Here is a 16,319-nt window from a genome sequence, read left to right as displayed (position 1 = left end):
CGGGGACGCACAGGGGCACCAAATTCTCCCTGCTCCCTTCTGATGCTCTTAACCAAAGGTCTAAGGAGCAAAGCCGTGTGCTGCAGACCTGCTTTAGGGAAATCACTGCTTTTTTTTAACACAACTGTGTCATTAGAGAGAAAAAAAAAGGAAGGAGGAGGGGAGTTAATAGCACTTAATTACCATAAACTCCATCGGATCAGCCCCAGAGCAGATTTCAGGTGCGAGGGGGGGGCGGTGAGGAGGAGCCCGGGGAAAGGCTGGCTTTCCACGCTGAAAACTCCAAGATTTCACATGACTCAGCCAGCGATAATTCCAGCCCTGCTGAAGCTTTGCTGTCTGCTTTTGTCATTACCGAGGGGGGGAATGCGGGAGGGACTGATCTCGCCAAATCTCCTCCAGCTGCCAGGTGTGGAGCAGACTCTGGCACGGCCACCAGGAGGGCACACACGGGGCCTCCTGAGCATCTCCAGCCATAGGGACCCCCTCTCCCCACTGCCAGCCCCCCAAAAAAACAGCTCCTGGATGATGTGGGCTGGGGTGGGGGACGTGGAGGTGCTGCGCCACCTCGTCACAGCCCCAGGGGTGGGCAGGAGCACCCAGCCTGCGCCTCCTGTGCCACGACAACCGGGCAAGCCCCACAGACAAAAAGTAAAAAATAAAGGAACAAATTGTCAGAGCTGGTTCTGAACTGCGCAGCTGTGACCCAGCTCCCATTCACTTCCTTACCCAAGGATGCAGTAAGGTTGGGTTTTGTCTTGAATCACCTCCAACAGCAAAGGAAAGAGAGCGGCGGAAAGAGCAGCGCGCGAGGCCACCGGCCCGCCCCGGGGGGTGAGCGCAACATTCCTCCCGCTGGATTTTCCAGCGCTTGGTCCAGCCTGGTTTGAAACCCTCCCAAACGCCGAGGAGGCTCCCGGCAGATTTATTTCACAGCAGTCCAAAGGGGAACCGAACCCTTCCTCCCCATTATCCCCCCCTTTTCCTGCCAGCGCTCCGTTTCACCGCGCGTCGCGCATCTCCAGCCACGCCGCCGTTGCCTCGGGAGCCGGGGCTTCGCTTGGGGAATTGTCTCCCGGGGAGAAAGCTTCCTCCGTGCCCTGCCAGCGCAGCCCTCGCGCCGAGCCTCTGATCCGCTCGCATTTCCATACGAGACGCCAGAACGTTCTGCTCTGTTTGACAGCCGCGGCCCCGTTTCCACCGAGATAGGGCTGGCTTTTGATCTCCGGCGTGCGCACGGCGAGCATCGAGCATCGCCGAGGGGGAAGGGAGGGCTGCTGCTGCTGCTGCCCGGCTGGAAGGGCTGCCAGCCCTACAGGTGGTTTTTCGCTCGGGGAGGGAGAGGCGGTGATTGCCCCGCCTGCCCCTGTTCTCCTGGCCTCGTCCCCAAGATGTGCTGGAGGTGTGGGGTCGCTTCTCTCCAAAAAGCTGGCCGGGAGATGGGGCAGCAGTGCCAGGGCTGTGTCAGGGCCATGAGGCAAGGGGCACCAAGTCCTGTGCGCCCCCAGGATTGCAGCCCCACAAAGGGAAAGGGTGGGCGCAGACCTGGCGAGGAGGTTGTCCCCATTTCCCTTCCCACCCCTAAATCTCAGGCTGTGCTCACTTCTCGTCCCCACCGAGCACAGCTGGGATCCACCCTGCAGCAGTGGATCCCAAATCCCAAATCCCCAGCCCCTGGGGCCCATGGTGTTGGAAATGGCACAGCACGCATCCTTCTGACTGCCAGCAGGATGACAAGTCCGCAAGATGCTCTCACTGTCCTGGGCACAGGGAACAGAAACTCCAGCTCTACCCCTTCTTTACCCTCTCTGCCTTGTAGGGAGCGGGCAAATAAAGGCCCTAAAAGCACAAAAGACTCCGTTCCTATTCCCTCCAGCTATTATGATGGTGTGCTAGCAGCAGCACAGCCTTAAAACGCCTGTGTGGTGCTGGAGAGAGCAGGGGAGTCCCCTGTGATGGGACGCAATAAAAAAACAGGTAATGTGGGGGATTAGCAAAAGGCCCAGCTCAGAGTTTCCACTCCGCCTTGCAGCGCTGGAAAGGGCAGGGAAGGCTTTCTGAGAAAAAAGTGGGAGTGGAAAATCAAAAATTTGCTGCTGTGTGGGGCTTCCTGGGCACCCCGCTCTGAGCCAGGGGGGGAATCCCGCACTGAGTCACCCCAGGTTAAGGAGCAGGATTTATTTTAGTGCACGCTCAGCCCACGCAGGTGAAGAGCAATGGTGGGAAGGCAGAGCGAGGGAACAGCAGGGGATGGCCTGACCCTGCTGCACCCATAGCCAAAACCTCCATCCCTGCAGGTTCGGGCGCTTTCCTAGGGTGAATCCAACGCAGCAGTTCGGTTTCTGATGGCTTGATTAAAGTTTAGCCCGTTCTCAGCCCGGCCACACAGGCTGCTGTTACCTGGGCTCGTTTTCTAAGCACCATGGTCCTGAAATTGGGAAGGGCACGGCCTCAGCAGACGAGCAAAGCAGACAGCAGCTCTGTCAGATGTGGCCCAGGAGCCCTTGTTCCCATCTAACAAATGCATTTCGGAATCCAGCAATCTGCTGGAACTCACCTGCACGGCTGCCAGAAACTCCTAGGATAACAGCAGCAGGGCAGAGAACCAATCAAGGAAAACAGGTAAAGAGCAGCAGTGCATCCTCCTGCCTTTCAGAAAAGCCCAGGAAAAAGCTCAGGTGCCTTTAATTGGAATAAGGACTTAGCAGACAGGAGATGCTTATGTGCAAGGAGAGATTTCGGATGTTCTTGGGTGATGCTGGCGTTATCACACGGAGCAATGCTAGCATTCAGCATCCCCTCAAAATATGCTGCCTCTCAGCTCGTAATTTGGGGACAAGGAACCAGGAAGAGACAATGTAGGGAAACATTATGCAAGATTAGGATGTGGTACAAGCCTCTGCGATATATCTTTACATCTCATCACGTACAGCACTCGGTTTCAGAAGGCTTCAGGACACACTGCTGTGTGCAAGGACCCCCATGAGATTCCCTGGAGGTGTTATTCGGGATGGACACCTTGGGGAGGCTCAGCTGCTGGCCTCCAAGCCCCCAAAACAGGACCTAGCTCCAGCCAGCCAGCCTGCCTCTTTCTTTCTTAAATAGCCAGAAGAGCGCAGGTTAGGCACGGTGATGGAGGTGGGCATCCCTGACAGATAATTAGTCTGAACTTAACAACAAAGCCTCGAAGCCAACGGCCTGCAAGCCCTCATTTACGCAACCTGGAGCCCAACTCGTTAGCTGCAGGCTCCGTTCCCCTCCCCTCTTTGCCAGCTGTAAAGAAAGTTTGAAAATCGTGTTTGGAGAAAGGAGCCGGAAAGCAAATCGGGAGATTCAAATAAAAAAAAATCCCTAAAAAGACGAACCTTCGGCGGATTCCATCTCTATAGGAACAGTGCCATAAATGCATACGAAACACCCAGGCAGCCCTATCCTCCCTGCTAGCTCCTCTTTTTTTCCCTTTAAAGGAGCAGATGCCAGCTCGATAAGCCTCTCCGTATCTTTTATATTAAACGCATAATCAAGGCACGCCGCCTGGAAAGTCGGAACACCCCTAAAATCCGCTGCCGAGCCTGCGGCTCGCTTTTTAAGCCCTAAAATAATTATTCTAATTAAGAGGCAATTCCCTTCTCGCGCCGCGAGCTCCCCTCCGATGAGATAAAGAAAGCAGAGCGCTGCCTGCCTTCCCCAGGCACCCTCGGCGCTGGCGACTTCCAGCACCCCCCCGCAGCCTCTCCAGCCCCCCCTCCCCTCCCTAATTTCAATTAAGCAAGGAGAAGAAAGGGGAAGGGGATGGGGGGGGGGAGGGAGAAGCAGCACTTACCCTTTGGGGACTCACTTCGGGCTTTCTTGCTTTCTAAAGGACACTCACTGCTGCTGTTGGGAGAACATACTCTTCTCTTGCCTAAAATCTCATCTAGGAGAGAGAGGAGAGACCTGAGCATCAGATAAGGCTGGACTTTCCTCTTTGCAGAAGCAGCCAGCGAGACTTTGGTATTTTCCTCCTCTCGCACACACACAAACACACACACACACATTACAGGCAGAGGAGAAAAAAAAAAAAAAAAGCGAAAGTAAGAAAAATCATCATCCTGAGAGCCTTGATCTGCTTTCCTAATCACGCAGTCCGAGAGCACATAATGACTGTTCGCCCTCTGATCAATGCAACGTTTTCGAGCGATAAATTCTGAATCCAGTTGATTTCCTTACTGAGTTTCATCATTTGTTCTGTTGCCTTTTGTCCCCCTGGTGTTTCCACTCCTTTCATGCCCTGATGCAAAGCAACTGGGGGAAGAGAAAGGGGAGGAAAAAAAAAAAAAAGAAAGAAAAAAAAAAAAACAACAAAAAAAAAAGCACAACAGATCTCTGAATCTTCCTACCACAGTATCTCTCTCTCTCTCTCTCTCTCTTTCCCCCCCTCCCTCCCTCCCTCTCTCCTCTTCAAAACCTCAAGGTCCTTAGCAATCTTCCCCCTCTAGATTGTACGGAAACGCTCAAGCCTTTTGCATTAGTGCAGCCCTACAAACCAACACAAAATACCTAATACACAATTACAGCGTCCCCGAACAGATTTAAAATCAATATCCTCCCATAATAATGCTGGGGAAAAACTGAAAGCATGATGGTGCATATGGGCAGGAAGGAAGAGGCTGTTTGTCACCGCGCGCATCAAATCCTCATCTATCAAGGGCTTGTTAAAGATGCAGCATCTTAAAAAAAATAATAATAAATAAATAAACCCTGCAAACAAGCACCATATCTGAGCGAGCACACGCTGCACCTGCCCGCCAGTCACCAGGCGTGCAGAGCTTCTGCAAATTTGCCCGATGCATCTGAGTTGAGGAAGGTTACAAAACCCCTCGGTGCTATTTATAAGAGCGGCGAACTGATTTCGGCTGCAGGTGACATTTTGAGCCGAGCGACCGCCCTTCGTAGCCAGAATCACTGCCAACTGCTTCGGGTGCAGCTCTGTGAGCCCGGGGTCCTGCCTCGGCGCTGCATTTACCGGGAGAGCCCGAGCACAGACCCGCACCCTACAGCCCAGGAGCGCTCCTGGAGCTCGGCGCAGCCACAAGTGGCACCGCCAGGGCTCCACGCGGCACGGGCAGCCTCCGATCCCACCTCGCCCGACCCCGTCTCCCAGCCTGGTAACAAAGCTGGCACTCAGAGACGATCGCGGAGGCTCGTGGCCAGCCGGAATGAAGCCCCAAGTAAATGCAACAAACCTGCAGCCACTGGAAAACAGATGGGCAGGGATGGAGGCAGCCAGTGGCAGCGCGCAGGATTCCCGGGCGCTGCCCTTTCCAGGTGTTGAGTCAGCCCCGCTGGCACCATCTGCACCTCAGCCCTCCTCCTGCCTCGGTTTCCCCTTCCAATAACTTCCCCAAAGCTGCAGCAGCTCGCCAAGGCAGCACCAGAGGCACACAAGGATTTATTTCTTCCTTCTTCGTGGTGATTTTCTTGGAGATGCCGCCCTGATGCTGCGGCCCCTCAGGGATGGAGGTTTCCTCCCCCAAAGCGCGCTCATCTGGGATCTGTGGCTCTGAAACAACCACGTCCCAGTGCTCTGCTCACAATTCACCACTCCCAGCCTGGCCAGGGGGCAGCAGCACCCAGCAGGGCTTGTCCTGGCTGTATTTGGGTTCCTCCCCAGCACTTCTGATGGCAGGCAGATCACAGAGTGAAAATTTTCCTTTTTTTATTTTTTTTCCATTTAAGGCAAAGTCCTGGAACGTGCCAGAGATGCCTCTGCCCCCAGAAGCCGGGGGACCAACCCAACAAGACACGCACTGAGCAAGGAAGAGGGGACCATTCGCAGCCAGTCTTGAAGCACAACGATCCCACAACCTGCCCCAACAATTATATGGGCTTTTGTTTTCTGTTTTTTTTTGTTTTGTTCTGTTTTGTTTTGTTTTTCCCAATCTCTGCTTTTGCCTCGGCTCCCCTGCCCTCCGCCGAGCATTTCAATAGCAAGGCGGCCAAATCGGGGCCGTTTTTTAATATTCCGGCTGAAAATGAAAGACATTATCAGCAGAACGGCGCCGTTATGAAGCTCGGCTGGGCGATACGACAAGCGGGGAGTGCTGGAGGAAGCCCCAGGCATACTGATCGCCCCCACAGCCCTGACCACGAGCACCCAACAGCACCCCAAGGACCCCACACCCCGCACCACCTTCGGGGCCGCTCCTGGCCCAACAACAGAGGGAAATCCAGAGAGATTTTTGGAAACCAAGCGTGGTGTTTTCCCTGATGAGCTGGAAATCAAAATGGATTGTTTTTTGTTTCCCATTGTGGGAAAGGAATTTAGGGCCACAGGTGAGAACGTCACCTGGCAGGGTCCCGCTGATCCCCAGGCTCCCGGCCCTCCGTGGAGCTGGGTGACTTCATGCTCACCAACACGTCTGAGGATCCCCAGCATCACCCTCAGCTTTGAGGAGAGGACTTGGGAGCCTCAGACAGCTGGGCAGATTAGAAAACTCATCTCCAGGTTTCCCCAAAGAGGATGGGGGACGTTATCTCCACCCTTTACAACTGGATCTGCGGCGGAGAAGATGCACCAAGGGCACAGATTGCATCAAATCGAGGTGAGGACCCAACCTGTCCCCATAGCTGACCACAGGTTTCACCTGGAGAAGGCCAAATGTGCAACTTGGAGGTGGTCCCCAAATTTTCGCCCTCCCAGCGTTGTGAAACAGGCAGACTCTGGAGCAAGATGCGCGGCACCAAGCGCTGCTGCGCTGTGCTGTGCTCCAGGCACCGTGGGAGGAGATCGAGCCCTATCTCACGCTCCCTCTCCGTATCGCTGGGTTTGCTGTGAAAGCTTTTTGGCCCCAGAAGCCCTGCGTAAACACAGCAGCGAGCCAAGCGCCACGGGAATCCACCCAGGCTCCGATAGCCAGCATCTAACAAGGGAAGAGAGCCCTTCTCATCCACCCCCCCTTCCACATTGTTTTTCCAGGAGGAAAACATCTCCCCTTGCTTTTAAGCCCCCCCAATCGACCTCAAACCCAGGGGATGACAATTCCCAGTGCCTGACCCGAAATCCCCTGGCAGCATCCCACCTCCCCCAGCTCTCCCCTCTCCTTTGGCACCGGAGGAGCCGCTTTGCTCAGGCAGCTCTGGCGCTCCAGCCCCGCCGCTCAGCCCGTCCCCTTCCCCAACGTGACAGGTTTGCAGGGACCCCAGAGACTTTTTTTCCCCCCTTAACAGGCTCGTGCCCTGCCGGCGAGAAGCAGCACCAGCTCGCCGAGTCGCAGGGCTGCTGACAACAAAGGCTGGAGGGCGAGGGGCCAGGCGGGAGGCTGCGCGGAGCAGCGTGGAGCCTGGCGGCACATCGGCCCCGTCCCTTGCCAGCAGGGATCAATGGAACAAAGGCAGAGCGAAGCACAAGGTCATGGGAATAACGGGCCGTAATTTAACCGAGGGCAACGAGAACGGGGAGGGGAGGACAAAAAAAAAATTATTGGGGGAGCTGGGGGAAGGGAGGCGGGGGGTTTGTGCGTCTTGGGATGCTCGGATGATGCGGCGGCGTGCCAGCGCTGGGTCTAGCAAGGAAAGGGGGGAGATGGCACTGCAAAGGGGGTGTCCGAGCAGCAAAATAAAGGCAGCAGCCCCCGGCCAGCAGGTCAGCTCGGTGGCTTTAGGGACAAGGCAGGCAGCAGGCTTCAAGCCCCAGCTATTGCACCGAGGTCTCTCCTTGCTCCTTCATCTCTCCGCGTCTGTATCAGGAAGCAAAGCGCAACCAAGTGGAGAGGAACGGGACACGCTGATGGGCCCTTCCTACAGAGCAAGGAACCAGACTTTTTTTTTTTTATCTCTCCTGCTCACTTTGAGAGAACTTAACTTATGCAGAGTGGTGTCTGGTCGCTCTCGGGAGCAGAGCAGGACTCCAACAGCCAAGGGTCAGCGGCTGGCACTCCTGGATCTTGGTGAAATACTGAGAGCAGCCCCCCAGAGGCAGACCTGCTGTCACCCCCTCCTCCCCAAACGCAAGGTACCAGGCTGCGGGAGCACACAAGAAGAGTGCCACAGACGGATTCCCGACGTACAGCACATCACCCAGCCTCTGCTAGGCTGGGGAAGGAGCCCGCATCCCCCTTCTCAGCTCCAACCGCTGGGCCATCTGCCTTCCCTCCTACCAGGCAAACAGTCTCCTGCTTCTTCCCACCTCCTCGCGCTCGCTAGCTGGAGCCAAGCTCCGAAAAGGCCAGCCCAATATTTCAGTTCCCCAGGAACGAGGTGCAGGTCGTGCCGGAGCCGTCCTCCTACCCGGCTGTAACGAGGCTGTTTATTAGGGAAGGGGCAGCGACGTCCCCTCGTCGCCCGGCTTCCCACAAAATTCATTTTTACAGCATGCACCGAGCCATAAAAAGGTGGTAAATATTCATCGTATGAAAAACACTCATGGAGAGGATATACTGCACTTAAGAGAGAGATCTGCATTCATTTTATATGCTGCAGGGAGGCTTTTTAGCGACTGCAAACTTGTGAATCCCCACTCTGCTGGGGAAAAGATTGAAGGAGGGAGGCTGGGCTGCAAGTCCAGGATCCTGCACGCTCTAGGAAGGAGCTGCTCTCGTGGGCAGGACGGGAGGAGGGGGAAGCTTGTTAAATCAAAAGGCTTAAGCCCAGCTGCAATAAGGATCACGCCGCGTCTCCTGGAGGGACCACAAACCTCCCAGGCAGCGGTCGTTTGGCCTCCATTTATCTGCCCGTGATAAAAAGCTCCGAAACCTGGCACCGGTCCTCTGCCACAGATCCCTCCCTGGATCCTGGGGAATATTCGGAATATTCAACAACCCCAAAAGGCTCGCAGGGCGGCGTGGCAGGGCCGGGGCTGGCGTTTCCCCAGGAGCTGCTGGATCTGCTGCGCGTGGTCCCCGCCGGTGCCCTGGTGCTGCCTCCACCTCCAGCAGCTCTTTGTGCAAGCGAACGCCCCAGATCACAATTTCCAAGGGAGCTGCTGGTGGTGCTGTGCCCTTCGCACCATTTAAATGTCCGATTGCACTCATTCAGCCCCTGGAAAAAACCAGCGCTCCTCCAGCCCGTGACAGCTTTGACAGCCAGACTCCTTAATTCCTTTTTCTTATTCCCTTAATCTGTCATCTTTATCAGGCTGGGGAAGTGCCAGGCAGCATGCAGGAGCCCCGGCCCCGATCAATCTCCACATTACAGCTGACAGAATGGTGCTAATAACTTATTGATCTAATGTTTGCCAAGCCCCACTGGGGCTGAAAGGCTGCCATTGATTGGCTTGAGGGAAGGAGCCTCTCAGCTGAGAGCAGAGGAAAGCCTTCGGATTGTCTTCTTCCCCAGGAGCTCGGCGATGGAGGGAGGGTGGGGAAGGGCCAACGGGGAGGAGGACCCGGGAACCGGAGGGAGGGAGGGCGCACGTGTGAGATGAGGATTAAGGATGGAAGCAGAAGGAGGGGAAAAAAGGGGTTGAGAACCAAGGAAACGGGAGAGGAGCAAAGAGAAGAAAAGGAATTGGAACAAAAGGCTTGTGCAGAGCTGAAAAATTAATGAGGTAGGCAGGTGACCCTCCTCTTGCTCATGGCAAAGGGTTAATAAAAATCTTTCCAAGCCCCAGGTCTCCAACCTTGCTCAGCTGCTCCCAGCTCCATTCACGTCTGACCCAAAGCATGCGGCACCCACCGGTGCTCTGACCAGGTCTGATGCCACAAACTTGCAAGCTTGAGAGGACATCGTCTCATTTCATTTAGGAGCTGGTTCCCTGCACTCACATCCTTGAGAATCTCCTCCCAGCTCCTGCTCTTGATTTGCACCAAGGAGGCTCATTTCCATCAGAAGCCCTCAGGCGGGCTTTGCCAAAGGGTCGGTGTGCTGGAGCAGCGCTGGAGGGCAGGACCTGACCTGGCAGGGCTTCGGCTTCAAGGGAACAAGGAGCAGGGCAGCAGCTCCACGCCAGCTCCCTGAGCACCAAACCCCACTGCAGGCTTTGAGGTCAGGAGGAACAGGGCTGCAGCTGCTATGCAGCAGGAGCAGGAGGCTCAGGTTTGCAGCACCAAACCCACGGCATCCAAACCTGATGATAAACTCGTGTGCCAGAGCAGGAGCACTGCCAAAACCCTGCCTCCGAAGCATCACCTGGACTCGTGGCAGGGGCTCACAGAAGGGGATGTGTCGGGTACCAGCCACAATCCATGCTGGATTCCTGCAGTTACCATCAGTGAGGTGTCACCGATTTGTTTTCAGTGCTTTGCGAGCCGCCCGTGAGACACCTGGGACAGGAGGTGGGAGCAGGGAGGAGGTTATTTTTGGAAGCAGGATAATCCTGCTCTTCCTAGAGCTGCAAGGAGAGGAAGAAAGTCGCTGCTGATTTCCGTTTCAAAGCCACCACGCGTGCCAACATAAGGCTGGTGGCTGAGCCAGCACAGGCGCCGCGTCCTGGCTGTGCCGGGCTGCCCGGAGCACACCAAGCACAGGAGACACCAAGGAGACACCAAACTGCTTGCTCCAAGCACAGGGCACTGAACTTCTTGATCTCCTTCTCCTCCAGCAGTGGCAAGGCCAAAAATCTACAGCGACACCAGCAAAAGGCACTGCACTGACCTATGCAGGACACAAAAAAAGGGAATGCCGAGCGCTTCCACTTCTGGCTTTCCCATTTTTCCTTCACCTCCCGAGCCCTCCATCTGGGTTACAGAAGGATGCTGGCTGCCTCCAACCGGGCTTCAGAAAAAAATAAAAATTAACTTAAATAGAGCACAAAGAAAGGACAATCCTCCAGATCCCAGCCAAGAGGACAAATGGCACCGACAGAGCCCAGACCCTCACGTTGCCTAGGCAAACAACTGTCCTTCGTGGAAAAACATGCGAACAAGGGTGGCTGGGCTTACAACTCCCAGATGCCCTCTTGGTGCTGATTTTCTGCTCAATTTAAGGCAGCAATTCAATAAAGGCTGCTGCTTTTTTTTTTTTGTTATTGTTTTGCTTTGTTAAATGAAAACATGCCTGCATCCTACCTCATTATCACACGCTCAGAAAACAGCCGTTCACTGCGCCCCTGTCTCTAATCATTAGCCACGACATCCCTGATCCCAGTTCCTTCTCAGCCCCCATATATTAACTCCTCCCTAGCAGAGGAAAGTCCCAAGACCACTTTGGACCATGGGAAGCTGCCTGCAGATCACTCCTGAAATTTCTCCTTCTGTTAGCCAACAGAGCATCACGTGGAAAGATGAGACAGGAGCCTTACCGCAGGAGAACGAATAACCTTGGAGAGGGAGAGAGATCTCTTTCAGGATGTTTTTGAGACACACGAAAAAAAGTGCTGGGACTTGCTGTGCCCATGAAGTGCCCTCTCAGACCACGTTCAGACATCAAGCCGACCCCAAGAGGGGCAGGAGGAGGAGAGAGGAGATCCGGCCACCTTCCTCCAGCACCAGCGAGCCTGATGCCTCCACTTCTACCTGTGCAAACGGCCCTCCTGCAAGTGGAAAGCCATGAAATCTGCAGCACAGAGGGGGTTTGGTGAGAAAGAGGAGAAATTAGGACATGAGGAGAAAGAGGGAAATGAGGTAGGGCCACGGGACCAGGAGCGCAAAACGCGTGCGCACCTCCTCAAGCGGCACGCACCCACGCAAGAGAGAACCAAGGGCGCCTGCCCCAGGAGCCCCACCAGGGCTCCTCCACCCTCTCCTGGCAGACTGCATTAGCCAAACGGGATAGAGGGGATTGGACTTGTTTACAGGCACACCGCGAGCTGCTTAAAGGGGCTCTAAATCCGTGTTTGATGTGCAAACCGCCAGCTTTGCCGCCGCGCCTTTGTCGAGCAGCCCCGGCTCTGCTCATCCCCGTGTGTGCCTCTCTCTCTCAATTAAGATTAAAAGCGCCTTGTGCCATCATCCGCTCTCAAGGTAAGCCCCTCTGTAGTGCCATCGCTGTACCCTGTCTGCTGCCTCGCCTTTATCTGATCCATTTGGAAACGACTTTTATATTCTCATTAGGCTCGCCGCCTGCCCTCCCCTCCCACGCGCGCTCCCCCGGAGGCATTTCAGCACACTTGCTCTACCTTTGCAGATGTTGCTAAGCCTCTTACTGAATCTCACCGAAGCAGGCTGTCTCCGCGTGTTCCCAAGGAAGTACAGCCCCCATTATAGGCACTTTTCCTTTCTTCCTCCATTTGGCATATTATATCCCCATCGTGACTGCAATTTAATTAGCACCAAGGAAAGCATCCTCCAGCATTTCCCACTGCAGAGCACCTCCACGAGAGAAGGACCGAACAAAAAATCAGGGCTGCAGGGCCAAGAGAGGAGCAAGCACCGACCTCTCCCAGGTAAACAGCCCCAGGAGCTCTGGGAATGGCAAAAAAACATTTTTCCAGGCAGGCTCCCTGCGTGTTCCCCTGCCCTCCCGCAGGCTGCCAGCCCCAGGGGAGCAGCTCGCCTCTCCTCTGTGCGCAGGGGGCACCTCGCTGCCCTCCCCTCTCAGCAGCTGCATCAGCCAGCTCCAATTTTCAATAATAATGCTGATTTTTATGAAGTCAGGTTCAGCTCAGAGGAGGAGATTAAACCCAGGAGCTGGGTGGAAGCCCAGTGCAGATATAACCTAGGCTTCAGAAGAGGAGCTGGGAATCACTCTGATCAGTGGAGATCTCTGGAGCTGGCAGAGAGGCAAACACCCTTCCCCTGCACCACATTCCCCGATCCTCCAAGAGCATTTACTCCAATCCACGCTGGAAGCAGTGGACATTTGCACACCTGAAACTTGCACAACCCTTCGGTGAGCAGACGTTACCCAGAGACTGTAGGAAGCAGGGCTCCCAACCTGCAAGCACGAGCTCTTCCACTCCCAGCCACACAGAGAGGAAAAGAAAGCAGAAGCAGGAGAAAAATTACTTATTCTTAATTTAATTATTCTTACAAGTCTGAGAATTTACTATTCTTAAAAGCCTGACACTGCCAATGGTCAACCCAGATGAGACCAAAGGAAGGACGGTAGGAAAAGCAAGGTGCACGGTGGTGCAGACGGGTGAATTCCTAACCTAGGACTGAGATGTTTTTTTGGACTGAGATGTTTTTTTCCTCAGCCAGTTAAAAATTCAGAGTTACGAGCAGGGCAGCTCTTCCCCGAAACCCGGCACCCCCTGGGACCTAAGGAAATCCAAGTGCATCGGTGATAATAATTGTAATAAATCTGCAGTGCCGCAGAGCGGGCCCAACGCGCGCGGGTTTGCTCCGTGATTAAGAGATCGCTGCAACACCCCCGGGTCCCCGGTGGGCCCCGGGCGCTGAGATATGGCTCCCATGCATCAAACCCCTACGAATATCTCAATCATTACCGCAGCCGAGCGCGGCTCCGGAGCCGATCGATAGGGCAATTAGATTTTATCGGGACACGCCTCTCGGCCACCTACTTCTGCTGTCCTTGCAAAAGCCTCGCTCACCCCTCCTGGTGCCAGAGAAGCACTGGCTGGAGCAAATTCATGTGGTTTGTTGTTTTTTTGTTTGTTTTTGTAGGTTTTTGCTCTTGGTGTTCTTTATTTCCTTTGAAGGCCCTTTATCAGGGGATGCTTTGAACATGAGTGAGGCTGCCAGCTATTTCTATCCAGAGCTCTTCCTCCAGCACACACCCCAGCAAGGGGGAACACCCCCCTGAACCCAAAATCTCTCACCTGGGGAATCCCGAGGAGCACGCTTTAATCCACATTGTCCTGTTGTCGCAGGAACAACAACAGAGAGGTCTAGCAAAGAAGCCAGGGAGGACAAACCAGGGAACAGAGCTCTGCTGTTGGCTTGGCCACCTTGGGCAGATTTCCCTCTCCATGCCCGGGTTGACCCGTGCACCTCTACAACGTACTCTAAGACTGGTGGAAGGCGTTACGCATCTTGTCCAAAAAAAAATCCCCTCCCTGGTAACACAACCACCCTCTTTTCCCGTTATCTCTGTAGACTAGCAGTAATGGTCTTCTCATTTCTGACGGGCCATGTATTTTCCAAGCTCTCAGATTTTGGTAGGTGCTAACCTTGCCAGCATGTGACCGTCACCACACTCACCTCAATCACACCGAAGTGATGCACCGGGGAGCTCAGTCATCTGTCTGTGCTGACTCCACAGTCGTTGTAGCTCTTTGGGCCTCTCATGACCCAAAATGCAGTGACTTCTTTTGTCCCAGCTGTCCCAAGCCTAAGACTGCACCTCCTCCGGGCTCCTTGTTCCAACCAGCCGGCGCCCACCACGAGGGGTTATCAGCCCCTCTTCTGGCCAGGGCCAAATCCTATCCGAGTCCTTCAGGACCCATTTATTTTGGAAGTTTTGCTTCTGCTTTCCCAAACTGAGCTGTTCAGTCTCTGTTCCCAAATCTAACCATCAGCATTGATATACAGCGGCCTGGTTTCACTTAAGAATTATTCATGGACCTTCCTGAGGACATTAATATCAGTCCTACTCTTCCAACCACGGGCCTTTCATGTTCCAGCAATGTTCTCAGTCCCTTTTGACCCAACCATCAGCCCAGCTCTGGCTTGAACCCTGACTCCAGACTCACCTGCCCCCCAGACCTCACCCGAGCCCTACAAACCATCCATTCCCAGCAGTTCCAGCCCCTTCCATCATTTCAAAGACCATTCAAGATCCAGTAACTATTCCAATTTTCCAGTCCACGTTCAAAACTATCGCACTGCCTCTACTCTTAGCCTTAACTATAAATCAAGCGACTCTCGCCAAATTAATCATAAACCAACCAACCCTGCCAACTTCAGCCCTCTTAGCGCCGGGGGCCCTGCAATAAACAAATCTCTTGCAGCCGTGCTATCCCCGTTTCTCACTCCCCTGCTCATAGCCATAGCCAAAAAGGCCACAGACACTCACCCCTCGTCCTGAGCGTGCACAACCCTCGGTCCGAGCTGCAGCTCAGCCTCCAGAGTGCTCGGCCCCTGCTGGCTGGGACCATAAACGTTAGCATAACCCAGCAAACACTCGAGCATCCTATTCCGACTTACTTCTAGAGCAGCACAGCTCACGGTCACAAGTGATGCAGGAGTTTTTTCAGATGCGTTAGCATCATTTCTTCAGCGCCGTCCATCTCCAAATGCTGCCCTGGGGGTGAGATTCTCAGTGCCTGTCCTCAGAGGCAGGCAGTGCAAACGGCAGGCAGCCGCGGGCACGTTTCTTTTTCCCCTTACTAAGAGGTTTAAACACCAGCCAGTCTTTGAGACTAACCCAACATTAAGTCTCTTAAAATTATACACGCAGCAATTAGTTCCAGCGTTCTCCCCTCCCACTCACGCCAGTACAAACAAACAGCACCGAGGCATAAATCCAGTAATCGGCGGCAGCTACAAACCCCCGGCACCGTTTTGTTTCTGGTCCCTTGGCTTCCAGCGGTGGTGGTGCAGGTACCAGAGCAGCACACCTAGACCCAGAGCTGGCAGGTTCTGGGGAGGTTTTGGCAAACGAGCCTCCCTCGCATCAAATAGGCATGGGGAACGAGCCATTGCCAGGCAGCAGGGACAAAGCAAGAGCTGAACCATCCCCGCGGAGATGGGACAAAGCCCCTCTCCCTTCGGATAGCCAACATCCCCACCATGCCCCCAGCTGCTCTTTTGCTGGTCGGCTCTCTTTAGACACACCAGATCTATCACGTCCTGAAAGGCTCTGTCACTTGCTTGGTGGCCTCTCGTGTGAACGAGCCCTCTGCTTTTTCATCGCTCAGCCTTTCCTTGGGATCAGAGCCAAGCGCCGCCGGCCCCACTGCCACAGCCCCTGCGTGGTGCCTGTGTTTCAGATTTCTCACCGTTCCTTTCGGTTAGGAAGCTAACCGGAGAACCTCGGGCACGAATTCTAGCAAGTACAAACGAGGACCTCGCCATCTAATCTTTGCTCCTGTTTAACACTGACGGGAATGAAAAGTGCACTTTGCATTTCTGGAACGTTAAGGATCTCGGAGAGTTTCAGCAGCGCTGATAAAGCCCAGCAGCCTCCCTGGGCAGCAAACATTATTAAAACCCATTTTAACACGCGAGGTCAGCTGAGACATCCAGACATGAGTAACGTCGTAGAGAACAACTTATCTCTCTGGCCAGCGTGCCTTTTGGAGCTGTGTAACGAAGAGAAAAGGGAGATTCAGCTGTGCAAGCGAGGAGGGGGAGCTGCTCGTGGCTGCCCTACAGCCAGCCCAAATCCCCCAGCTCAGCCCTACACACACGTGGGACTCAGTGCTACCTGCAGAAGCGGTTGCAGCAGCCCAGGTGCCACTGCAGGCAGGAGGAAAGGGGCCAAGCCTCAGCAAAAGGCAAACCAGGTGCCTCCAGAGACCTTCCCAAAGTGCATTAGACGTGGCGCTCTTCCCTTCG

At 54.6% G+C, this 16,319-nt stretch overlaps 1 protein-coding gene across 2 annotated transcripts in view; it reads right to left on the bottom strand.

The window, feature by feature from the left end:
- SAMD11 (sterile alpha motif domain containing 11) overlaps window positions 1-16,319 on the bottom strand; it is a 200,034-nt gene that overhangs the window by 22,482 nt on the left and 161,233 nt on the right. Inside the window, exon 17 of one of the 2 annotated variants that reach the window (XM_072026846.1) lies at window positions 3,824-3,916. The exons of the other annotated variant lie outside the window; for it this stretch is intronic. Within the exon in view, the coding sequence (XP_071882947.1) occupies window positions 3,824-3,916 (93 nt within the window). The remainder of the gene's footprint in view (window positions 1-3,823; window positions 3,917-16,319) is intronic. 2 annotated transcript variants of the gene reach the window in all.

This window comes from Anas platyrhynchos, chromosome 22 (genome assembly GCF_047663525.1).
Source record: "Anas platyrhynchos isolate ZD024472 breed Pekin duck chromosome 22, IASCAAS_PekinDuck_T2T, whole genome shotgun sequence".
Lineage (NCBI taxonomy): Eukaryota > Metazoa > Chordata > Aves > Anseriformes > Anatidae > Anas > Anas platyrhynchos.
This window is presented reverse-complemented; position numbering and strand designations above follow the sequence as displayed.